Source organism: Daphnia pulex, chromosome 6 (genome assembly GCF_021134715.1).
Source record: "Daphnia pulex isolate KAP4 chromosome 6, ASM2113471v1".
NCBI lineage: Eukaryota > Metazoa > Arthropoda > Branchiopoda > Diplostraca > Daphniidae > Daphnia > Daphnia pulex.
The window spans coordinates 4,231,656-4,252,790 of record NC_060022.1 but is presented as its reverse complement, the minus strand read 5'-3'; the positions used below and the strand labels follow the sequence as shown (position 1 = coordinate 4,252,790).

Here is a 21,135-nt window from a genome sequence, read left to right as displayed (position 1 = left end):
GCTATTTAAAACGTCCGTATCTGGCATCTCTGCAATCGCGAAGGGCCAATCAGCAAAAGCGGCAAAAGTCCGGCTGTGAACTATGATTTACAAGTTGATGTTCTGACAAACTTGTCTAGATCTACATTCTAGATTGATTTTATCTGAACATTATACAAGAAAAGAGACAACAATATCAAATGATAATAGACAAACTTTTGCAGAGATCAAATGAAGAAATCTTTTTATTTAGTGTGAAGATCAAAAGCTAGCATAAATCAAAGGACGACGGGAGGAACACTCAAAACGCGTAGATTGGATGAAAAATATAAGGGTTCAAACCAGTCCGATTATTGAGGAGGGCTTGTTTTTGTTTTTCAATAAAAAAAACGTGCAGTTGGCTTACAGACACCGTTTATCTGCTCAAAAGTGGGATACGATAAACGTGTACATGTATTCCATACAATATTATATAGGTACATCAGTTGGCTGGGCGGGCAATAACAAAAAGGACGGAGAAAGAAAAAAAAAATACCACTAGTTAAAATCGTCACGTAACGTAAAAGAAATCATTTCCATCGAGATGGACCAGTGTTAAATTGAAGAAGAAAAAGGGAGAAATAAGAATGTAGGAATATACCTCAGCGAATTCAAATCAGCTCGAGCGTGTATAAAGTTTATGCGTTTCGGCTTCAAAACGGCATGAATGGTTGGTTGTCGCCTTGTCGGCCATATTTGCATACAGCGCGCATTGCGTAACCACACCGGTGACGGTGCCGACTATTAGATATTCTGCGTCATTTAACCATATTTAACAATCTAAAATTAAACGCTTTGAAAGCGGACCGCAGAGGAGACTCTGCTCTATCTCGACAAAATTCAACCCGTGGGATCCCATAATAGCAGAGCTTTTTAAAAATAGTTTAGTATTTCTCATATAAATTGATCTGTCCATTTATGGCAACGATCAGTTTTCTTCGGGATTATCCAGTAAGAACAACTTCTATCTCCATCTGTCCACTATACAGCACTTTCATTGGAAAATTCGGGACTTGAACCCACAGACACCGACTTTGGAGGCCGACGCCTTATCCATTAGGCCACAGATACATCATGATTAGACTGCGAAAAGTCAAGTAGATCAAGAACCCCAAGGCGTCTGTACGCCTATACTGATTCGATTTAATTCACATCGAGATGTGCGACCTTAGCGCAATGGTTAGAGCACACTGTATCCTACCAAATTGTCCCGTGTTCGATTCTCTGTCCCTCCAAATTGTATAATGCTCCTCATATACTGTCTGCTCAATACTACTAATAATCTAACTGCTAACTTAATAATCTAACTGCTAACTCAACCACTAACTACTCACACTAAAATAACTACTCACACAACTACTAATCTCTACGTCTCAATTTACTTCTAAACTCACCTCCCGATCTGTTAGGCGTCCTGTTGCTATAAAGGACGTCTATCTATAAAGATCGTTACCCATATAACCCCGGTATTCTTGACTAGCTGACACACGCTCTGAAGTTGTGTCCTTAAGTTCGTACGATTAGCCCCTGAGGGTCATCGACGGTTGCCGTTCACTCGGTAACACTAGATGGCACAATTACGGCCCAGTATGCAGCGCAATGAAGTAAGAGCGTGGCCTCTGGTCAGATACCACTCCCAGAACCTTCCCTTTTGGCAAATTTAATAAAATTATTACAACAAAAATTCATTAATTTGTTTTTCATCTTACATTTTGGGTTGTGGGCTCAACATGATGAAAGGGAGATGAAATATTATGGATTATGTCATCTGCTGGTTTTCTTGGAAAATTCATCGAATCTGTGCTCTGTGAAACAGTAATTTTCCAATCTGGCAAAGTGCAACAAATTTAGGGGATGCGCCATAATGAATCTATATAATTGCAAATCCATCAGGTTTTATTATGTTCATAGCCAGAATGTAATTTGAAAAATGCGAGTCAAACAATTCCTTGAAGCGTGCGTGTTCAGCAGTTGTTGGTATCTAGATCATGCGAAGGGTGGCGGCCGAGTGTAGCCCCGTCACGATGACCGACAAACACCGGTTCGATATGCTCGCGGCAGGTTGTTGAAACTATAAATACTTTTTTTTTAATTTTTTTTTCGTGGTCAACCAAGAATTTATCGAAATTTATGCATTTAGTCGAATAAAAGAATGAAATCATAAAAAAATCAAATAAAAAAAAAGCGTTGAAGAAAAGAATAATTGAAAATTATAAAGGAAAAGCTCGCACCGGCTCATCACTCACGAAGGTGAAAGAGGAAGGCAGGCGAAGAACATAGAGCCCAATTCGTCCGTCAGGTCAGCTAGCATGTTGCCAATGTCGTTCAACACGTCGCTAGTTCCTGTTAATCGAAAACAAAAGTGGCACTGACAAACAAGCTTTGAATTTGGCAGCAAAAGCTAAAGAAAATGCAAACGCTAAGGAGTTTCAAAGCGAGGCAAATGGGACGAGTGAGAGAATTTACTTAAGAGACAGGGGCGCACAATGCTGACCGAGATTATGTTGGTTTTGCTGGTGGGATGGCGCCCGTCGGCCGAGTGACGGAGACAGAACGACGGCGACAGAGGAAGAAGAGTACGTCAGTGCCGCAAGGGCCGAGTGAGCCGGCCCACTTCGCTGTTTGATGGTACCGGCGTTGTCGTTGGCAAACGGCATTGAATCCGATTCCGTGCTGGACGTCGACTGCTTTCACCACAGATAATAGAAAAAAGTTGTTTGAATTCGTCAAACCAATTTCGAATGGAATCATTTGCATTTTTACCTTGAAACTGGCATCGGATCCATTCCGGCGTTGACGGAATTCTATGGCCGGGCTTCCCAGTTCAGTATCTGAAGTTTCAATGCTTTCGCTCGGACTGCATTCTCTGGTCGAGACCATCTTCATCAGATCATCATCAGAACTCCTCCCTGGACGAGCTATAAAAAAAATTCGACGGACAATTTACTAGGACAATTTGATGGATGGACCAATTGACCAGATTTTCTCAACACTTTTACTCCAGATGTTTACCTCCAGATCCCAAAGTCTCTAATGTGCACTTAAGTCGAAAAAGATTAGGTGGTAGTACTGGCAGCAGATTTTTCGAACCTCTTGCGGTAATGCTTAGTTAGTAGCACCCTAAAGTTGCAAGTCATCTTCATTCTTATGTGACAGTTGGTTGCGACGATTTGGGCGCTTCCACTATCTTGCGTTTACGTAATCAGGTGGGGCGACTTCACTGACCGTTTTACAATCCATACCCATGTTGCCGGCTTTGGTCATCCTTTCTTCTCAGCGAGACATGCTGAGCGTTCGACCTTACAAAGCGAATTCTTTAACGATTAGAGGCCGTCTGTGCGGAAAAACGTGTCATTCCTGAACAGAGGTCTGGCCAATGAGTAGATCCAAGCCGGTGAGTTATTCTTGTGGTCGCAATGGAAATTTTGAACGACATCGGGTTAGATGTTTCAATTCGTGATACGGTCGAACTCAATTGACCGTAAAGACGAATTTCATCACCTTAGTGTTTCCGGATCAGTTAGAAAGAATAAAATGCTCATTAGCTATGGATTCGAAAACAAATTTAAATGTTTCCTATTACCTGATGCTTTAGTCCTTTGATATGATGGAGGTGATAAAGGTTTGGTAACGGGAAACTTGAGCGACAAGTAACATTTACTGTGTTTCTCCTCCGATGCCTGGTGCTTACTGGCCACAAGTGGATTGCTCGTGTACTGGTTAACATACGTCTGGTGCCGGCCGTCCAATGCCAAAATTGAAAATAACGTCGGTTGGTAAAGAATATTTCGATTTAGTGGAGGTACCATGCTTTCCTCATTGATGACTCCACCAGCAAAACCATTATTCGTAAGTCAACAATGATAAGCCACAATAATGCTAGTCTTGGAGCGTGTGGAATAAGTTCTTTTGGTATACTGTTAGTAGTTGGTTCTTCTGGCTCTACTTTGGATTCAGATTCTTCTTCTTTCTCAACGTTGACGACCGTCTGAAAGTCTAGTCTCATCTATAGCAAAATTCCAGATAGGATTGGCTGGTGACTTAATATTATAAGTAACCTAAATAGAATGATAGAAACGGTTATTAATAGCAGTTTCATAATTATTGAAAGATGAAATTTCTACACTTCAACTTTTACTTTCACTGAAATTTTACAATTCTTACCTAACTAACTCAGAGCTATAATCTATATAGCTAGTACATAGCTCTGACTAACTGTTGGAAACTGTTCTTCTCCCCGACCACATTCCACACTCAATAAAAAGGTAAGCCTCTTTTACATGAAAGCTCTGAACTCAAAGTCACAACGTGCTCATCAGTCTCGGACTCAGCACTCAGGTGTCAGGTCGCCACTTTTTTTTCTTCTTCTTAAAACAGACAATTCACAATTTCCTTGACTGCCCTGAGATGGGACATAGTTCGACGGCTTCGCCATCTAGGGTGAGGAATAAGAGTACAGCGTTTACTAAACCGTTAACGTTTTAACGGACATGCTAGATTATTAGCTGTAGTGTAGCCCACGCAAGTGATTCCGTGATACATCTAGAAATCAGTATCGTTATCACCAACACTACCACGCACATAACCTTCAGTCATTTTCAAAAAAATTTAAAATAACACAAATTCGTGAGCTACTGCTGGTTCAATTATAAATTTAAAACTCGGCATTACAAAATTCTGATTGAATGAGCCATCTAATTGATTAATTCCTGCATTAAAAGCCTCTGCAAACAAAATTTTAATTTTACCTTTATAGTGTCACAGAACTTTTAATGTTATAATATGTTTAACACTACAAGCCCTTTGTACTTTGTAGTATGCGCATTACTGAGTTGTTTGCAGTTGGAATTACCATTTCAACTACGGTATACACTTTGCGTTACAGTTACCTTTACATTTTCCTTATTATCACAGAATCCCATCAACTTTGCCGGGGGGCTTAAAATGTGCAAGGCCGCCTTTTGGTGTAGCCAAACTAGACCTCAGAAACCAGGTATTAATTAACAATGACCTCCTTAAGTGTCGAATGACGCGTATCACTCCCGCGTGTTGACGCAAACCAGCCGCATTAGTGAATCCTTTCCAACAAATTTACTACGGGCTCCATCATAATAAGATAACGTAAGTACAGATTGAATGAATAAGATTTAAACAGTTTTTGCGAAGAAGATTCCACCTGAATGATGTTGATCAGACAAGAAAATGGTGAAAAATTCATTAGGTATCCGTCAGACTAATTCACATTTTACAGGAAAATAAAAATGCAAGCTAGTTTTAGAAAGAATATCCTTAAACTATTAAGCTACCAGTCCTAGCAGAGCCTGGTATCGATCGTTACATATTAAATGGTTTGTGGCTCACAAAAAAGGTTGCGCGTAATGTCCTTTGTCAGCGTCAAACTTTTAACTTTTACACAATAGACTACATGATCTGTTTAGTCCGAGAAAGGGCTTTGATGCAGGTTCTAATAGAGCAATCTATATTACTGAAGACATGAATTATCTTAACAAGACATTTCCTGCTGAATGATTGCAACAACCAAGTGCAACAACAAAATCCTTTTCTTGATTGCAAATTCAAACGTAATTTAAAAATGGCAGATTTAATTCGGTAAAAATTCAAGCCAACTAAACATGTTACAATTTTGGGTTTCCTGTGAGTAAACTGCCAATGAAGTCAAGGATCCGGTCATGAATTAAGGGTAACCAAGGCTTTGTCGTAAACTCCGAGAAATATTGCTCCTCCGATTGATATCCAAAGAACACGTGGGACGATTCCAGCAAAAAGTCTGTCAATTATAATAGACATTTGATGTTAGAACACTTAGAAGGGATGAAGAAAAGCGGAATAAATAAATAACTGCATTACCCTTTGATTCCTTGAGCAAAGTAAATGCTTCTCAAAACTAGGCTGAGTTTTCCACCCGCTTCAATACTAGCCGGGTCGGCCAACATTATTCTTGTCTTAGCCACGTCGAGGGGTGTTGTAACAGCTGCGGCTATTCCTCCTAAAAGAAACCCAACAGTCAGTCAATTAGTTACATTGTTACAATTATAAGAGCATAAGATCTAACTTACCCGAAACAGCGCCGCAAACAGAAGATTGCCATGGGCTGACTGGTCGTCCTTGTGCGTCTGACCAAAAGGATTTCATCCCCTCCCAAAGAGGAAACTGAATAAATGAAAATGGAATTTCGCGGAGAACGGTTGTCATATAACCCCTATACAAGCCAGCGATTCCTTCTAGCTGTAGGATTGACCGAAAAATATGTTTGCTGGAGGAGTGGAATCCTGCTTGTCGTCTTTGTTTCACTACCTCGACCGGAACGCGTATTAAGCATGCTGTCTAGACGACAAGTTTCATATTTATTTATAAACTATTTTTGTTATGTAAGAAGAGGTGCATATGACTTACAACTTCACCAAACGCAGCACTGGTCATATGAACAATTGGCTGCCAAATAGTGAAAAAGCCATTACTATTCAGTAATCGTTTGGTATTTTCATAAGTACAAAAAAATAGTGCCGCTACATTTCGCAAAAAAATTTGCAAGTAAATTAAACACATATTTGCTTGTGTAACTTAAGTCAATTCTACCACTTACCAGTTGGTGCTGAACCCAAAGCAGCTGTCCCAAGTCCAGAATAAACTCCACGAAACCCTCCTGACTTTACAAAACCATCAGGACTCTGTAACCTTGTTTTAATAGTATCAAGGGGGAAAAGTCCAGCATCCACAGAAATTCCTGCAATTCCGCCAGCCTACAAAAAGTAAAGTTCACATATATTTACAAAAATAGCCTAAGGAACTAAAATTATCTCTAACTGTCCTTACAATTAGGAAGTTGTGAAATGAAGTATTAAAACTTGTTTCAGTAGCCATCTTGTTCAAAACTGGAGTTGTTTCCAATTAAGAAAATGTTGATACCAGGTACAGCTACTATCCTTGACATTAAAAAAAATTACTTGTTAGATTGACAATATATTGTATTGTTGAATAGAAACACACAAAACGGAATGGTAAAAACGTTATTTCTAAATTTCTTATAACTGACTAAATGGTTTAGTTAAGAAAGAAGCTCTCTAAAATTTTCTGACAGCTGTGCAATGATTTTGTTTATCTATGAGCAACATTTTTTGCGCGTACTGGGACACATTTATTCGACTGTAGATCGAGAAAACAATGTGCTAACTTCTTTTCTATCGTTTCAATTTGTTAGAGAATGGAAAAGAGATTTTGGACATGTTTTCAGAAGAGAAGGTATACGGTAAAATGTTTGAAACAGAACTAAAAAAAGAAGAAAGTGTAGAGAACACGCAAACATGCCTCTCTTAATGTTCAACATAATAACGAGAGTTTAGTAGTAAAATAAGTATAATTTGCGAAAATTTCTTGTACTTGAACTTGGAGACATGTTTAGCCGGTTTCCGTCGTCTGTCTCTTTAGCAGTTTTCCTTGCGCTACGCTGTCAGATATTGTTGATTCACACAGTAGAGCATTAAATAAAATTTTAGAAAAATCATCATTTTAATTGTTTAAAGTTATAAATAAAGCTCTTAATATAATTTAAATGACTCTGGAAGAATTTTGGAACAGATTTGGAAATTTTAACAATGACGTCACTTGGTAGCTGTTTAGTTATGTCAAGTTGGGCGTGGTAAACACGACATATTCTGCAGCCTCAGGCAATTGTTCTGTAATGTTGTGATGGGTCGAATTTGAGCACGCTATTTTCAAGAGCACTAGACTAGAGACACGAGAGATTTTTTCTCATAGCGTTGCTTATTATTCATCATTAAAGTAACCATAATTCTACAACATTAAGTTGTAATATCTCATCACTCATCAGTATAATAAGATGTGTTTCAAAGCATTTGCTTCCATAGCAATACTTTTCTCAACATTCTCTCTTTTCCCATGTAAGAATGTTTATATTTTTACTTGTTTGCTTTTTTTTATTATCTATTTAAAATTTTGCAGGCATTTATGGGAGGTTATGCCAAATTGAAAATCACAGAAGATGGATTAATGATAACACTTCTCAATTATCTGATGATCAAGATCTCTTTCATTGTCCTAGACCTGAAGATCCTCCCCAATTTACCGATTGTTGTTATTCTGATAGCCAAGCTGTTCCTGGTACTGGTATGTGCTGTGAAAGAAAGTCACATGATTCTATGTTAGGATTTGGTGATAGGTAATTAACAATTTTAGTGGTCTTAAGCTTTAAACTTTTACATAATTTGGTTCTTTTTTTGCATCTATTCTGATGTATTTACAGTATGCTGATAGCTATATCAGTTGGGGTCATTATTTCCTGCCTTTTATCTTCAATATTGGTTCTTGTTTGCTGTTTTTGCAGTAAATGTCCATTATACTCTGTGTGTCACAGCAAGTATGAGCATAATGACACAATTGCTTTTTGTAAGTTCCTTGAATTTAAAAACAATGAAAAACTTGACATGATTCTTTTTATTTTTTAATCACAGCTACCAAAGAAGAATTGATGAAATTAAATGGTATGCCGAACGAAGATTACAAAATTCAGCAAGGTTATGAACCGAATGCCGTTCAGGTTCGGCCGGTCCTTTATGACGCTTGACGAGCGCATCGTCTGAACCTCCAGTATCTCAAATTAACACTTTAATTGCAATACTTAATGAATCTCATCGAATTCACGCGGTAACTTTATGCTGCATTAATGATATAACCTCATCTCGTGCTGAACCAAGAAGCTTAAATTGTCTTCGTACAAAATTATTTTTGCGCTACTTTCTAATACTATTATGCTATTTGATGGTGAATTCGTCCATTTTGAAGCTTTAGACGTGATTGATCCTCCAAGAAGAATTGTGTAATCTAGTCACGTATGCAGCTAATCTGTTTGTCTGTTTTGCAACGATTTATCACAATTTTGATGAAAAAAAAATTGCATTTTCTTTTATTCAAGCAAAACACGACTTGAAAAATACAAGCTTTGATACAAAACAGTTTACGTCACGCGATCTTTCATCCGTCGGAATGACCGGGGAATCCGGCGCCCAATCCACGATCGAATGTTTCTGAGCTTCGCTTCTGGCAACTTTTTCTCGTATTCGTTTTGTAGCATTCGGATAGCCAACAGAACATTCGAGTAGAGCTTTTCGTGCTGGTTGAGCTTTCGGTGAAACGCCTCGTAGCAGAGCCAGGCCGTCTCCGTCCTACTGAGAATAATCTTGACATCTTTCCTGCGTCGGTGGACACTGCTGACGTGGCCGACCATTTTAGAGCAGCATTCCTTTATCACAGTGTGGGCGAGGTAGCGAGCGTCCAGGGCTTTGTCACACCGGTGGTGACGTCGGGTACTACGCATCAAAATGTGTTTCACAATGGCATGAAACCGGAAAGCGGCCATGAGACAAGCACTGAACATGGATCTGGTAATAGTCGGTTTCCTATTCACTCTTGCGTCAAGGTAAATGGTCTAAAAATTTAAATATAAAATTACACACGTAAAAACAAACTGGACTTTATTTTATTTTTTTTTAAAGAGAAAACTGAAAGTCACCTCAATTTTTAGTGTTGAAATTCCTTGTAGACGCTTGAGTAATAATTTCCCGGGCTCTCCAGATGTCGGCGTGATGCAGTGGATAATGTCCGTCCCTTCGTATTTGGTGTAGTCTCCACGAATTTCCAACGTTTTCGTGTGGAATTGCAGCCCACAGAAGGAGAACCAAACAGGTTTTCGGACCGGTTTATCTTTAGTTTCGTCGCGAGGCTCGGTCAGATCCAAATTCGTTGCAGATTTGTTGATATTGACGTAAGCGTTGTAGTCTGTAAAGCCCTGGTGGATGCGATGATGAAACGTTCGAGCGCGCTCGCCATTAGTGGTCAGATAAAGGAAATCATCGACCACCCGAATTAGCAAGTCTTCTGGGTGATTGAGAAATTCAAACAGATGCTCTCGAACCAAATGACCGTAGTAAATGTGACACAGGGCACTGGATAGCTGAGATCCTTGTGGAATTCCTCGCTTCAACCGATAATGTGTCTTATCATGGTGGACGACATGGACCTCACGGACGGATTTGATGGCAAATTGCAGGATTTTGACAATGTCCAATTTCTCAGTGCGGGTTCCTGTATGGAAAACGACAGTGCCGGGTGACATTTGCTGCACCCATCCTTCTGGATTTGTTTTATGGAAGTACGGAATGACTTGGAAAGGTTTACTTCGCCGACCATCTGGACTGACGGTACACAAAGTGCGGATCTGCAGCTCTTTCGGAAGTGTCCTGCCATATCCTTTCAAGAGGGCCACCATTTTCTGGTGATCAATAGATCCAAAAGCGTCTTCGACGTCAGCATTGACAAAATAAACGGGTTGTTCTTTGTCTCGATTTTCGACAAAGTGGACCCATTTTCGATGCAAACTGTGGGTCGATTTGGCATCCATCCCTTCCGCATAAAGACCGGCAATGGTACTGAGGAGTAAACGAGCGGTGTTGACTTCTTTACGACTAGTATTTCGGAACTTGGTGGACATGATGGGTCGAGAGCCGTTCTTTTTTGGAACAAAACGCAATCGAGCGAAAAGTAGGAGATTTTGCAATTCCGCCGCTGGGTCGGGAGCTGTCGATTTCTCCAACACGGGTAGCGGTTGACGGAGACTGACGGAGCAGATAGAGCGTAGCATTCGATGATGGATCCTTTGCCAAACATCTTTCGAATAGAAAAATATCCGATTACGGCCATAAGATGTCTCTGTGGCATAAAAATGCTGTCGGATCAAAGGTTTAACGAAACCCACGAAAAGCCAAGTGATCAATCTGGCCAGCAATGAAATCTGGACGGGTAGGCTCGAAAAATGCGAGAACCAGTGGCATTTACTGGTCTGCATTGACTGAATGAGATCATTGAGCGTGAACGATGTGCCCCGACCGGCTTCAACGAATCTTCGGACGTTCGATAAAAATATTTGCTGGTTAGTTTGGCCGCCTAGCAACTCGATTGGCACGACTTTCTTGATAACGCATCTGATAAACAGATAAACACGGCCGGCATCGACAAAAGACTTTTTCGGGTCGTAGTCTGAATTGGCCAACATCCGCCGTACGATTGGATTGTACCGACATCGACGGTGATTCTTCATCATGACCTCGATCAGTTGACCCAATCTGGGCAAATTTGATCGTAGTTGATCTTCTGACTCGTTGCATTCGGTACCGACGGCCGCTCTCAAAATAGCCAGCACAGTCGGATTCGGAGAAGAATGAGAAATCGGATGGGTTATCGGAAAATGCGTCCAGCCAGAGCTACTGTAGAGAATTTCATCGTGTGCAATTTTGATAGAGCCATCAATAGCTCTTCGATTATCTACATTTTGTTTTGCTATCAACTTGTTGCGCCAACGCCGAGTCTTCTTCTTGCCCATTTCCTTCCAACTGGATGGATGTTCAGTTTCGTTTGTTGGCACTTTGGCTTCGATAGATAACGGTATAGGAAGAGACAAGCTGTCAGATTGCTGGAAGCGTATTTTTTTCAAAACAGGCACCAAAGATGTCGGTGGATTATCTGGAATTTTATCGACGATCGGAGCGATACTTTTGGTCGTATCTATAAGGAACTCGACATTCTGAGATTGCCCATCACTGGATGCAAGACGAATTTTCTTCAATGGTCGCTTGGCAGACGGGCGATCGAGAACTGGAAGCGTCGATGTTTTAGGCAGAATCGCTACCACATTTTCTATCTCTTTTCTTTTGCGTTTGGTGGCCTTTGGGGCTGCGCGGAATTTGAAGATGGGCGGATAGCTTTTCTCCAGGTCACCTTTATCCAGCGAACCGCAAATTTGTAGCAGGGCTCGGCTTCCAACAAGGACGAAGATGCTGCAGTGGATGAGGAGGCATTTCATCTTTTGGGTTCCGATTTCCGCATGGAGCGCCTCCCAATCGGTCTTGGTGGCATGTGGTACGAAAGGGCATTCGCAGACGCTGCTTGTTGTCACACAAGGCAGGTGCCATTTGTCCTTTAGGCCTCTCATGAACAAGTTGGAATCGCATGACTCAATTAATTGATACCAGTCCAGCTGTTGTTTGGCTCCAACCTGCGGCGCAGCCCGCAGCTTGCACTGGTGCTGAACATGGATGGCTACAGCCTTTCGAAACAGTTGTGGCAACTTTTTGTTATTTTCCCCATCGTCCTTCAAATCAGCTAAGCTGATAACCTGCCTGCCGGCAAAGACTTTCTTCAAGATATCAAATCCGCTTTCAGTCATCGGGAATTCTGCGTGAAGAAGAAAAAAAAAGAACATAAAATTAAAGCAATCAGGCAAGACGGAGAGTTTCAAAACACAGCGCAGGTATTTCAAATTTTCTCCCGATTCGTACTGTACAAATCAATCAAGGGTGTTGAGTCATGGTGGTTTGAATTGTCTACTCTGTTCTCTTCCATGGCTCATTCAACTCTCAAAACTAGAGCGCTAGGTATGTGATGAGAAACAGGATCACAAGTTTTTGTTTGTTCTTTTTTGCTTTGGAACTTGGGGGGGAGGGGGGACACAAAAGGGAAAGTGGGGCATTCGTTCATATTTGAGAAATCCCATGAAAAATTTACCGCAAACGGTGGAAATTACCACCGTCTCCGCTTTAATACACCCCGAGGCTGTAAATAATAGCCTAGGACTCAACTTCTGTTGTCCGCCTCTCACCACACAGCCATGTGCGTCATCGAAACATTGAACGCCAGTACCGTTTCTTCTTGGCTAGCACAAATACATATCCAGTTCACAGATACACAATTAAGGATGAATGAGTACATTCACAATAGCCCAAAGGAAGACTTTTATTGGTTTTTAATTTGAATTATGTAAAGGAGCCTTTTATATAACAAAATCTGAACAATGGATCATATTATCATACAATCAACTCATAAACTAACTGAGCTGATAAGTAGTCGTGCAGCAATATGATCCAAGTTTTAAAGTTATCTATGTTTGAGTGAGTCAACACACAGTTTGACGTCAACCAACAGTAAATGTCAAAAGGTATAAACTAGGAATACAATTATTGTAAATCAAACAAAGATAGTCTTTAAAAAACGGAGAGTAGTGGTGACGTAACTGTCTAACGGACTGGAATAAGGCCTAGAACCCAATTTCCTGAAGACCTAATTTTTTCCCACCTAATCATTTGACTAAATTAGACCTGTTTAGGTGTACAGACCCCAGATGACATTTCCTACTGTACCATAATAAATTCCATGACTAATGAATAAAGATAGACAAAGTCATGGATATTGATGAGTCTAGCATATCATGAATGACGATACCTTACATTTTTCATAGATTCCTCTCCATTTTCAAGGCGCGAGTCCCGACAACAGCAAAACAAACAAACGTCGTCTGCTGGTGACGAGACCTCCCCAGAGTTGACGATCTGTGTTTTTCCCTTTTGAAACAAATCAGCAAATGAAATAAAAGAAATCGTTGAATGAATTTAGAAATATTGAAAATAGCTATTGTCACTGCCAAAAAGTAAATATACCGTTAGAGACAAACAGACAACCATTACCTTGAGAAAAAATGAGAGATTCGTTGAGTGAACGCGCCCGAGCCCGCCACATTTTCTCGGCTCCTCCTTTCTCCCCACCTCAAAAAATAAAAAAAGATGGCGTTAGTGCCGGGCAGTGAGTACTAGTAGGGAGTTTCTCAGTCGACTCTGTAAGAGAGAATACGGTCGGGTCGTGATTTTGGGGCTCGTGAATCGTATTTTCGATTGACTTTTTTTTTCTTCTTTGCTGTCCACTAAAACAGTGTGATTGTGTATGTGTGAGTGTGCGTGAGGCCATATTTTTTTCGCAGCCGGTCGTGGACAAATTTCGACGTCTGTCTGTTGAGATTTTTCATTTTTACTTTGGCTGTATACTTGGGACACGTTATTGCAAGAAATAACTCCTGTTTAGCAGTTGTGTGTGCCCATCGGTATTTGCAGCTCTGTGAGTATATCAAACGACACATATATATCCTCCCTGTCGGTTTTTATCGTTCGTTCGTCTCAGTGTGAATATGGCGAAACCTTTTCTCTTTCTTCCCATGTTGTGTCCACACCGGCAAGATCCCGAGCAAAGCAGCTGTCTAGAAATAATTCATTCTCGATTCGTGTCCCACAAAACGTGACCTTGTTTTTTTTTCTTTCTCTCCAACATGGGCTTTGAAAATGGAAGGGAATTGAATATTTTTTTGTTGGCGAAGAAAAATTCACACACAGTTGAGAGAGAGAAAACCATGCATATTTAATGGCCGAATGGGGGGTGTATTTTTTGTCTTCAAGATTATAGTACCCCTTGACAATTCGTCATTTTCCACAGCTGGCAATAGTTGAAAACGTTTTTTCTTTTCCTCCACGAATTTTCAATTAAAAAAGACTGTATTCGTCATCCACCAAGATATCTTCTGCCTTTCATATTCGTGATGGATGAGATGTGAAAAAAAAAATCCTCGAGAAAAAAAGATACACTAGACACAGAGGCTGCTATTTTCGTCAATAAAAATGTCGGGTTCCCTCAGCTCTGCGCTTGCGCCTCGTTTCCTTTCCTGTGAAAATTGGGGATTACTAATCAGGTCGTTGCCATTTCTTTCTTTTTTGCCTTCCAACCTCCTCACTATTTTCAAAAAGTTCACGCCGTGTGTGTGTGTTAACCTCAAAGCCAAAATATCAACCCTACAGCAGCAGCTACAGTGACATTGTCTGGATTATATGTAGGTCACGTCATCCTTTTTTCGGTTGTTGTTGTGTCGTGCTGCTGCTATTTCTGCTGCTTCTTGAATAAAAGAACCTTTCTCTTCTTTGTACAAGAAAATGAAGCCCACGTTTGCATGAACCAACAACACCTGCTCCGCCATTGAATCAAGTTTTCAGCCGAACTAATGTCCGTGAACGATTCTTCGTTCCAAAACCCAAGACACTGAATTAAATCACATTGGGGGGGAAAAAAAAAGGTGTCTCATCCTATCCCTTTATGAGCGTGAGAATGTCCAGTCACGTGGTAGCTGAGAACAATCGACCAACTGAATGCGGCCCTTCCTGTCAGAACGTGATTAAATTCGTCTCTGCTTTAGAGCAGACGCTTCTCGGCTCAATTTGCAAAACATTGGAGAAATATGGAGAATAGAGACTTTATTCCAATCACGACGTTTTTTGTTCGAAAACGTTTTGAGAAAATGCCAACCAATTCAGTTTGTCGCTTGTTTCCCGGTCCCACACACTTTAGTGTCTCGACACGATCCATATATCTTTTTTTTGTTTTTTTTTAATCTTCGACATACGGTTAATACTTTAGGGCGTAACTTCTTGTCATCTCTCGCTCTTGTCGGTAGGCTTTTTAGTCCATCAGAGATTGCGATTGGGGAGTTAGTCGGTGGCCACTGCCGGGGCAAGATAACGTGTTATTGTCCTGGTATCTTTCTTTTATTCCCGTTATCTTTTTTTCCCCCCTATAATCTTTTATAATTTCATCATTTCACCTCAACTAAACCTGCAGAGCTGATGTCTATATACGGGAAAAAATGACGTCAAATCCACTATAATATTTCTTTATTTCCTCTTGTTTGTGATTTCAGATTTCTACCTACCCACAATGGGGAGTCGGAATAACAACTGATTGATCAATAGAATTTGTGATCGAGTGACACACACACACACACACACGGACATTGGTAGGCAGACAACGACGCCCCGATAGACTTTTTTGCTGGAAGGGCGAACGGTTCTTTAGTGTGTGTGTCCTCCTGGAGGCATGGAACGCTACACCAGGAAGGTTTACTCGACCACATCCATCGCATCCTATTTCAGGTATCTATTGATTCTTTTGCTTTTCTTTTTTATGATATTTCTCGTGTGTGTGTATTTCTTGCTCGGTTTTTATGGACGTGTATGTGTTGCAACAACCAACCCCTAGAAGATATAGAGAGTGACGAAGCCCGTTGGTTGTTTGTTGCTCGACGATTGGGTTGGTTGGATCGATTATGTATGTAGTCCTACTATTCGCCGTATGGATAAAGGTACACACATATATTATCCATCGTTGTGCTCGGTACAGAGAAAGAGCGAGAGCAGATTCCCTCGTTGTGGTATTGATTCGGTTGGTGGCACACGCGTCGAATGGGTTGCCGCAATTATTTTCATTAGAGTTAATAATAGTCGCCATTATAGTCGCCATTTCTCTGTCATCATCTTCGATTGGATCGGCGGCCCCTCCCCCCTATTGTTTGCTGCTATCCGGATGATTATTTCATTGTATTAGGTTCTATTCTTTATGACCAGGAAGGGAATAATTCGATAGAAACGACGATGACTACCGGTAATGTTCAATAAATGAGTAGCGTAGGGCGTCGGTATTTTGAGATATACCGTTTTCTTTTTCCCTCCTCTCTCTCTTTTTGTTGCGTTCTCTTCTCCCCGGGTCTGTCGGAGGGCATTAGTCCGATTAGTGATTTAACCCCCAACCGCCCATTCCTTTTAGTCCTTCCCTCGTCTATCCACCCACACACACACACATCGGAAGCAAAAGAGCCGGAACGTGTTGTTCTGCTTCTCTTTCCACTCTGTTCGCGGCTGGCAGCCTTTTTCTTTTTAACACCCTTTCTCGCTTTAGCTTATTAACTGCACCAGCTCCTGAGAGAGTGTAGTGACTAGTGAGGTAGGAGAAAGAAAACCTAGACTGCGATTCGCTGCAGGGGAGGACCGCCATTGTTGTGTCGAACCTTTTCGGCTCGATGATTAGACCATACATGGAATCTCCATTTTTCACTTGCAAAGTTCCGTGCATCGGGCCGGGGGTAGGTAGGAGTCCTCGAGAGCGAAACTTTCTTTTATTTTGCCTCCTCCTCCTCCTAACCCGTTTCCGATTGATTTGTATACGGTGCGCAGTGGTGGTAGGTAGTCGGCACGTTCTCCTATAACACAAGCTCCTAGTTTCTAGCTACTCTTTAAGGCGCTTCGACAATACACTAGGCAACTTTTTTCGGTGTTTCTGATCATTTTTGAGAAAGTGGAGGACAACTAAAAGAGAACGGGGTGGAAGGGAGAGGGTGGGTGGGGGGTCTCCCGTTGTCACGCTATATATCCTTTTTGTGCGTGTCAAGAGTGTGTGAGTATCGATCAGATGCCACTCTTGTATTTGTTTATATGATCACGGCCCCCCCCCTGTTTTATTCAACCACCCATCCACCTCTCATCAGAATTTGTTTTCGGGAGCGGGGTGGTGGTAGGTCTCTTCTTGATCGCGCCAATCCTTGTTACATCACGATCTCTTCGACCCTTATTGATTAAAATAAAAACGGGAAAAAGAAAAGGAAAAAAGGAATGAAAACAAGTTGACGTTTTATTTATTTCCTCCCGTTCCTCTTCACGTTTTTGTTTTTTTTCTTGAATCGAAAAGCCAGTCGAGCCAACCCCATGACTAAGCGCCGTCGTAGAACCGGCTATTACTTGAAAAACAGGACAGGATTTGGTGGACTTGGATGGGCTTGTTGTTTTTATATCCAGCGGGCCGCAGGGAACCGCGGCCGGTTAAAAGAAGAAAATAAAATAAGGGACGAAAGAAAAAGATGGAAGCGAATAGCGTGAGCCCCCCCCCCTTCCTCCTCCTCTTCTTCTTCTTTCTCCAAGAAACGGGAGCTCTATTGATCGTGGCTACCCTTCTGGCAATGATGGACCCTGTATGGCTCCTTGTCTCCACGATTCCTCCAAGAATCTTTGAGAACACGACATTGGCCATTGCTCGACCGTCCGCAGTTCTTCTTCTTCTTTGATTTTCCTTGATGATCTTTGATTTCTACGATGATCTTTCACGCCGGCAATGGGAGTGGGGACGGACGGGCGATAGGATCACGCTCACGCCGGCGAACGCAGTTGGGGTAATTGTGTCAGATCTCGCGTGTGTGTGGGAATGATTTTCTTCTCCTTCCCACCATCCATCCATCCGTCCATCCATCGCGCCTATTAAAAGAGAACCGGAAGAAGAGATGACATAAAAGGGAAAAAAGACAGGCCGACGACCGTGTGTGTGTGTGTGTGTATTTGTGTTCTGAGCTTTGATTGAATGTGAACCTCAGAGGGCTTCCAGCATTTTCTATTGTTTTACCCGTCTTGATTGCTCAGCCTGACGGACATGGGCGAAAGACACAAGAAATCTTGAATGCTATAGTCATTAAGACAACAAAAAAACGGAACAAGAAAAAAGAATAGCGTGCGCACACAAAGATAAAACCAAAATCAGTTTAAGCTTCTCTTTCTCTCTGAGGAATAGTTGCCGGATTGTGTGTCTGTACTAGAAAGATGTTATCATTTCTTGGAGGGGATCCATGTCGACTTTTGACTATCGATTTTTATCACGTCCACGTATTTTTCTCTGCTTCCCCCCCCCCCCCCCCCCCTCACTTAAGTTTCAGTTTGTCTTGGGCCCTGATCCGGAATTGCGGAATTCTCCAAGTGGAGAAAAACTGGTCGTCTCACCCTCTTGAAATCTCGTTATTAAAATCGGCGTCCTTTTCTTATTCCTTTTTTTTTTATTTCCCCCCTTTTATTCGTGAGCGGATGTTGCACGAAAGCTCTCTTTTTTTAATATTTAAATTTGAAAGTAAAATAAAACATGGGAGACAAACAGGAATAAATCTGTCGTCGTCAGCGACGGATATGACATAAAGAAACGAAACAAAAATAACGGGGAAGAATGAAAAAAAGAAAGAAAAAAGAAACTAGGAGGTTGTTGGGTGGACGAGAAAGTAGAGGGGGGATGTGAGGATTTTCTAGTGACGAGACAATCGATCCGGCAGCCAAGAAGCCGGAGCAGGCCACTGAGAGCGGAATGTTGACAATCCCAAAACGAGCGAGTATGTGGACTCGAGTCGTGTCTTACCGAAATACAGAACCGAGGACTTATAACCGTTCCCGCGATCTTACCTAAGAAATAATAAGTAGTCTAGTTTGACTGCTTTTGCCTTTTTTTTTTTGTTTTTTAGCATTTTTGTATTTTAAAAGGGAATTGAATTTTGGGTTTTTGTGTCAGCCGGATGTTTGTCGTCGACCGGTTCTTTTGCGCGAGTCATAGTCTGAGCTCGCCTCCTTCTTCCTTAAGACTTTTCGTGAAGGGAAGATTGCATTCGAATTTGGCAAGAAACTGACGAAGGAGTTTCTGTCTTCCTTTTTTTTCTTTTTTCATTTTCCCTTTTTTTTATTTTCTTTCGAGATCCAAATGGTGGAGCCAAGTTTCTTTTTGAAATGGCTGTTGGATATCATGGCGAAGGAGGATGATCTGTGTGATGGCCATCGTTGTTTCTCGGGCTGCGATTCTTCTGGCCGAGCTTCTCGACGGGCGAACGTGTCAGTTGGATTCTGTGAACATTTGGCGCAATAAAAAAAAAGAGAGATGGTGGAGGGGAGAAAGAGAAGGCGAAGCAAAGAAAGAGAGAAAAGAAATGGGTTGTGCGTTGCCGGTTGCCAGGACTGGTGTCATCCATCACTCTGTCGTCCGGATCTCTCTAGGACTCTAAGCCTAGCAGAGTAGTAGAAAAAAAAATATCTAAAGAAAAACAAGGAAAAGAAGAAGAACTACACTCCCTCCGCCCTTTTAATTTTTTTTTTCCTTTTTTCTTCTGTTGGCAAAACTGCAAACACGGAGAGAGTCGACGTTGAACTTGGCCGTCGAGGAGAGAAAGGAAGAGGCGAAGAGGAAAGCGAATGATGAACGATCCACTCGCTCCAGCTCCTCTTGCAATAGTCTTATTAACTATCAGAGCGATTGGTTCTTTTCTTTTGCCGGGGTCCTCCTATAAGGTTCTTTGACTTGTGCAGTCGTACTTCATGTCCGATCCGTGTTATTTATTTATTTTTGAATACGACTGACTTTACTTTTTCCCGTTTGGCGTCTTTCATCTAGTTGAATCGACTACCACTAGAGAGCTCTATCTGTATCTTTTTCTTCCCTTTTTCAATGTGTCGGAAGAAAGAGAGCCGGACTCCGGAACCTACGAAACGTGAACGCAGACCAAATCGATTTTCCCTTTTTTTCTAGTTTTTGCTATTATTTTTCGATTCAATCAAGTTGAGAATTTCCGTACGTGAATTCTGAATTATCGATTGGATGGACATGTAATATATAAGAGTACGGAATCACGAACATGGTGTATAGCAGAGGGGGGGAGACCCACCCATGTTCTATTTATAGAGGCTCGTCGTTGGTCTGGGAAAATTCCTATTGTTTTTGGGGGTCTCCCGTTCTCTCTCTCTCTCCTTTTCTCTCTGCCGGTTGAGCAAGCTGGATCGTTATTCTGGCTGTTCGCGCGACGGATTCTGTCCCTTTCACACACAGCACAAGCCCCCCCTCCTCTCTCTCTCTCTCTCTCCTTTTCCACCCGGAGCATCGACCGTCCGTCCAGTCAGTTCGTTCTCGAATCGACTGCGTTGGTTCTGCGAATCCACCAATCAGCCTACACGATCCGATCCGTCCGCCCACCACCACACCAACACCCGAGGACTTCACTTTCACGCCCGTCCTGTCGATGTTGGGACCGCTGAGCTTTGAGCGAGGAAGACTTATTGTTCCGCCTACGTAAGCTGCATCTCTCTCTCTCCTCTTCTAGACCCCTGCTCTATAAAACCTCCTCATATCTTTTTTCTTAATTTTCTTTATGACGATGATGATTATTCTTTCCTTCTTCTTGTCTGGCAACAGCAGAAATACCGACCGGCCCACATACTCGGCTGATGACTTAATTTGGCGTCTTTTCTTTTTCTCTCACCATTTCTGCGACTTTCATTTGTTTTTATTGTGAGAGAAGGGTGGTGTGGTAGAAGAAAAGCAAAACAATAATATTAATGGACTGGACTAGCGGTGGTAGTACTAGTAAAAAGTGAAGGGTTGCCTTACACGATATGATGGATCTGTCCCAGCACTTAAACCATATGGCGTGGATAAGTCTAAGAGAGAAAGACGGGCGGGGGTCCTTTAGCTCTGTGAGCTGCCGGGCTCTTTTTGATTTGTTGTGCTGTGCAATGTGTTGTCGTCCTCCTGTTTGGTGCGTGAGCTCGTATATGCTCCCCGCTCTGCACGACTCTCTCTCTCTTTCTCTTCGACATG

General features: G+C 41.7%; 4 protein-coding genes and 1 long non-coding RNA gene across 34 annotated transcripts in view; 2 read left to right on the top strand and 3 right to left on the bottom strand.

Moving 5' to 3' along the window:
* Positions 1 to 206: 206 nt before the first annotated feature.
* On the bottom strand, positions 207 to 4,426 carry LOC124195909. Of its 6 annotated transcripts, none has more exons than XR_006875477.1 (8): positions 4,183 to 4,421; positions 3,825 to 4,076; positions 3,602 to 3,749; positions 3,031 to 3,519; positions 2,782 to 2,936; positions 2,513 to 2,702; positions 2,250 to 2,361; positions 207 to 1,208 (listed from the first exon to the last, which is right to left on the bottom strand). It is a non-coding gene; the product is annotated as an uncharacterized LOC124195909 (long non-coding RNA). The 6 variants fall into 6 exon arrangements; XR_006875476.1 differs by lacking the exon at positions 207 to 1,208 and adding an exon at positions 1,321 to 1,666 and having other exon boundaries at positions 1,728 to 2,361; positions 2,485 to 2,702; positions 4,183 to 4,426; XR_006875473.1 differs by lacking the exon at positions 207 to 1,208 and adding exons at positions 1,321 to 1,666; positions 1,728 to 2,089 and having other exon boundaries at positions 2,782 to 2,964; positions 3,602 to 4,076; positions 4,183 to 4,425.
* Positions 4,427 to 5,480: 1,054 nt separating this feature from the next.
* Positions 5,481 to 7,503, bottom strand: LOC124195907 (S-adenosylmethionine mitochondrial carrier protein-like). 4 transcript variants are annotated; one of them, XM_046590573.1, is made up of 7 exons: positions 7,417 to 7,503; positions 6,853 to 6,962; positions 6,623 to 6,779; positions 6,433 to 6,545; positions 6,096 to 6,363; positions 5,887 to 6,025; positions 5,481 to 5,806 (listed from the first exon to the last, which is right to left on the bottom strand). In XM_046590573.1, the coding sequence occupies exons 2-7, from the start codon at positions 6,898 to 6,900 to the stop codon at positions 5,707 to 5,709; spliced, it is 825 nt and encodes a 274-aa protein (XP_046446529.1). In that variant the 5' UTR covers positions 6,901 to 6,962; positions 7,417 to 7,503; the 3' UTR covers positions 5,481 to 5,706. The 4 variants fall into 4 exon arrangements, with proteins under 4 accessions (XP_046446529.1, XP_046446530.1, XP_046446531.1 ...); XM_046590574.1 differs by having other exon boundaries at positions 6,853 to 6,957; positions 7,417 to 7,497; XM_046590575.1 differs by having other exon boundaries at positions 7,345 to 7,453.
* Positions 7,504 to 7,661: 158 nt separating this feature from the next.
* Positions 7,662 to 9,006, top strand: LOC124195908. The gene is made up of 4 exons (XM_046590577.1): positions 7,662 to 7,937; positions 7,999 to 8,215; positions 8,300 to 8,442; positions 8,508 to 9,006. Exons 1-4 carry the CDS (start codon positions 7,877 to 7,879, stop codon positions 8,618 to 8,620), a joined length of 534 nt encoding a protein of 177 aa, XP_046446533.1. The 5' UTR covers positions 7,662 to 7,876; the 3' UTR covers positions 8,621 to 9,006.
* On the bottom strand, positions 8,931 to 13,639 carry LOC124195905 (telomerase reverse transcriptase-like). Of its 3 annotated transcripts, none has more exons than XM_046590567.1 (4): positions 13,569 to 13,639; positions 13,332 to 13,445; positions 9,566 to 12,282; positions 8,931 to 9,481 (listed from the first exon to the last, which is right to left on the bottom strand). In XM_046590567.1, exons 3-4 carry the CDS (start codon positions 12,272 to 12,274, stop codon positions 9,011 to 9,013), a joined length of 3,180 nt encoding a protein of 1,059 aa, XP_046446523.1. In that variant the 5' UTR covers positions 12,275 to 12,282; positions 13,332 to 13,445; positions 13,569 to 13,639; the 3' UTR covers positions 8,931 to 9,010. The 3 variants fall into 3 exon arrangements, with proteins under 3 accessions (XP_046446523.1, XP_046446524.1, XP_046446525.1); XM_046590568.1 differs by having other exon boundaries at positions 13,327 to 13,445; positions 13,569 to 13,629; XM_046590569.1 differs by lacking the exons at positions 13,332 to 13,445; positions 13,569 to 13,639 and adding an exon at positions 12,613 to 13,055.
* A 15-nt stretch (positions 13,640 to 13,654) lies between these two features.
* The window catches only part of LOC124195902 (plasma membrane calcium-transporting ATPase 2-like), a 44,897-nt gene continuing 37,416 nt past the window's right edge, over positions 13,655 to 21,135 (top strand). For 15 of the 20 annotated variants that reach the window (XM_046590548.1, XM_046590537.1, XM_046590561.1 and 12 more), the window contains exons 1-2: positions 13,662 to 13,992; positions 15,617 to 15,848. The gene's annotated coding sequence lies outside the window, so the exon portion shown is untranslated. Of the gene's footprint in view, positions 13,993 to 15,379; positions 15,454 to 15,616; positions 15,849 to 21,135 lie in introns of those variants that run through there. The other 5 variants (XM_046590553.1, XM_046590540.1, XM_046590565.1 and 2 more) reach the window with 3 other exon arrangements.

Coding starts and splice junctions, on each gene's coding strand:
- LOC124195907 (XM_046590573.1), bottom strand. CDS start 6,900: ATGGCTACTGAAACAAGTTTTAATACTTCATTTCACAACTTCCTAATT. Junction 6,780..6,852: donor CATTTCACAACTTCCTAATT/GTAAGGACAGTT, acceptor TACTTTTTGTAG/GCTGGCGGAATTGCAGGAAT. Junction 5,807..5,886: donor TTTGCTCAAGGAATCAAAGG/GTAATGCAGTTA, acceptor TATAATTGACAG/ACTTTTTGCTGGAATCGTCC.
- LOC124195908 (XM_046590577.1), top strand. CDS start 7,877: ATGTGTTTCAAAGCATTTGCTTCCATAGCAATACTTTTCTCAACATTC. Junction 7,938..7,998: donor AACATTCTCTCTTTTCCCAT/GTAAGAATGTTT, acceptor AAAATTTTGCAG/GCATTTATGGGAGGTTATGC. Junction 8,216..8,299: donor ATGTTAGGATTTGGTGATAG/GTAATTAACAAT, acceptor ATGTATTTACAG/TATGCTGATAGCTATATCAG.
- LOC124195905 (XM_046590567.1), bottom strand. CDS start 12,274: ATGACTGAAAGCGGATTTGATATCTTGAAGAAAGTCTTTGCCGGCAGG. Junction 9,482..9,565: donor TTTCAACACTAAAAATTGAG/GTGACTTTCAGT, acceptor TTAAATTTTTAG/ACCATTTACCTTGACGCAAG.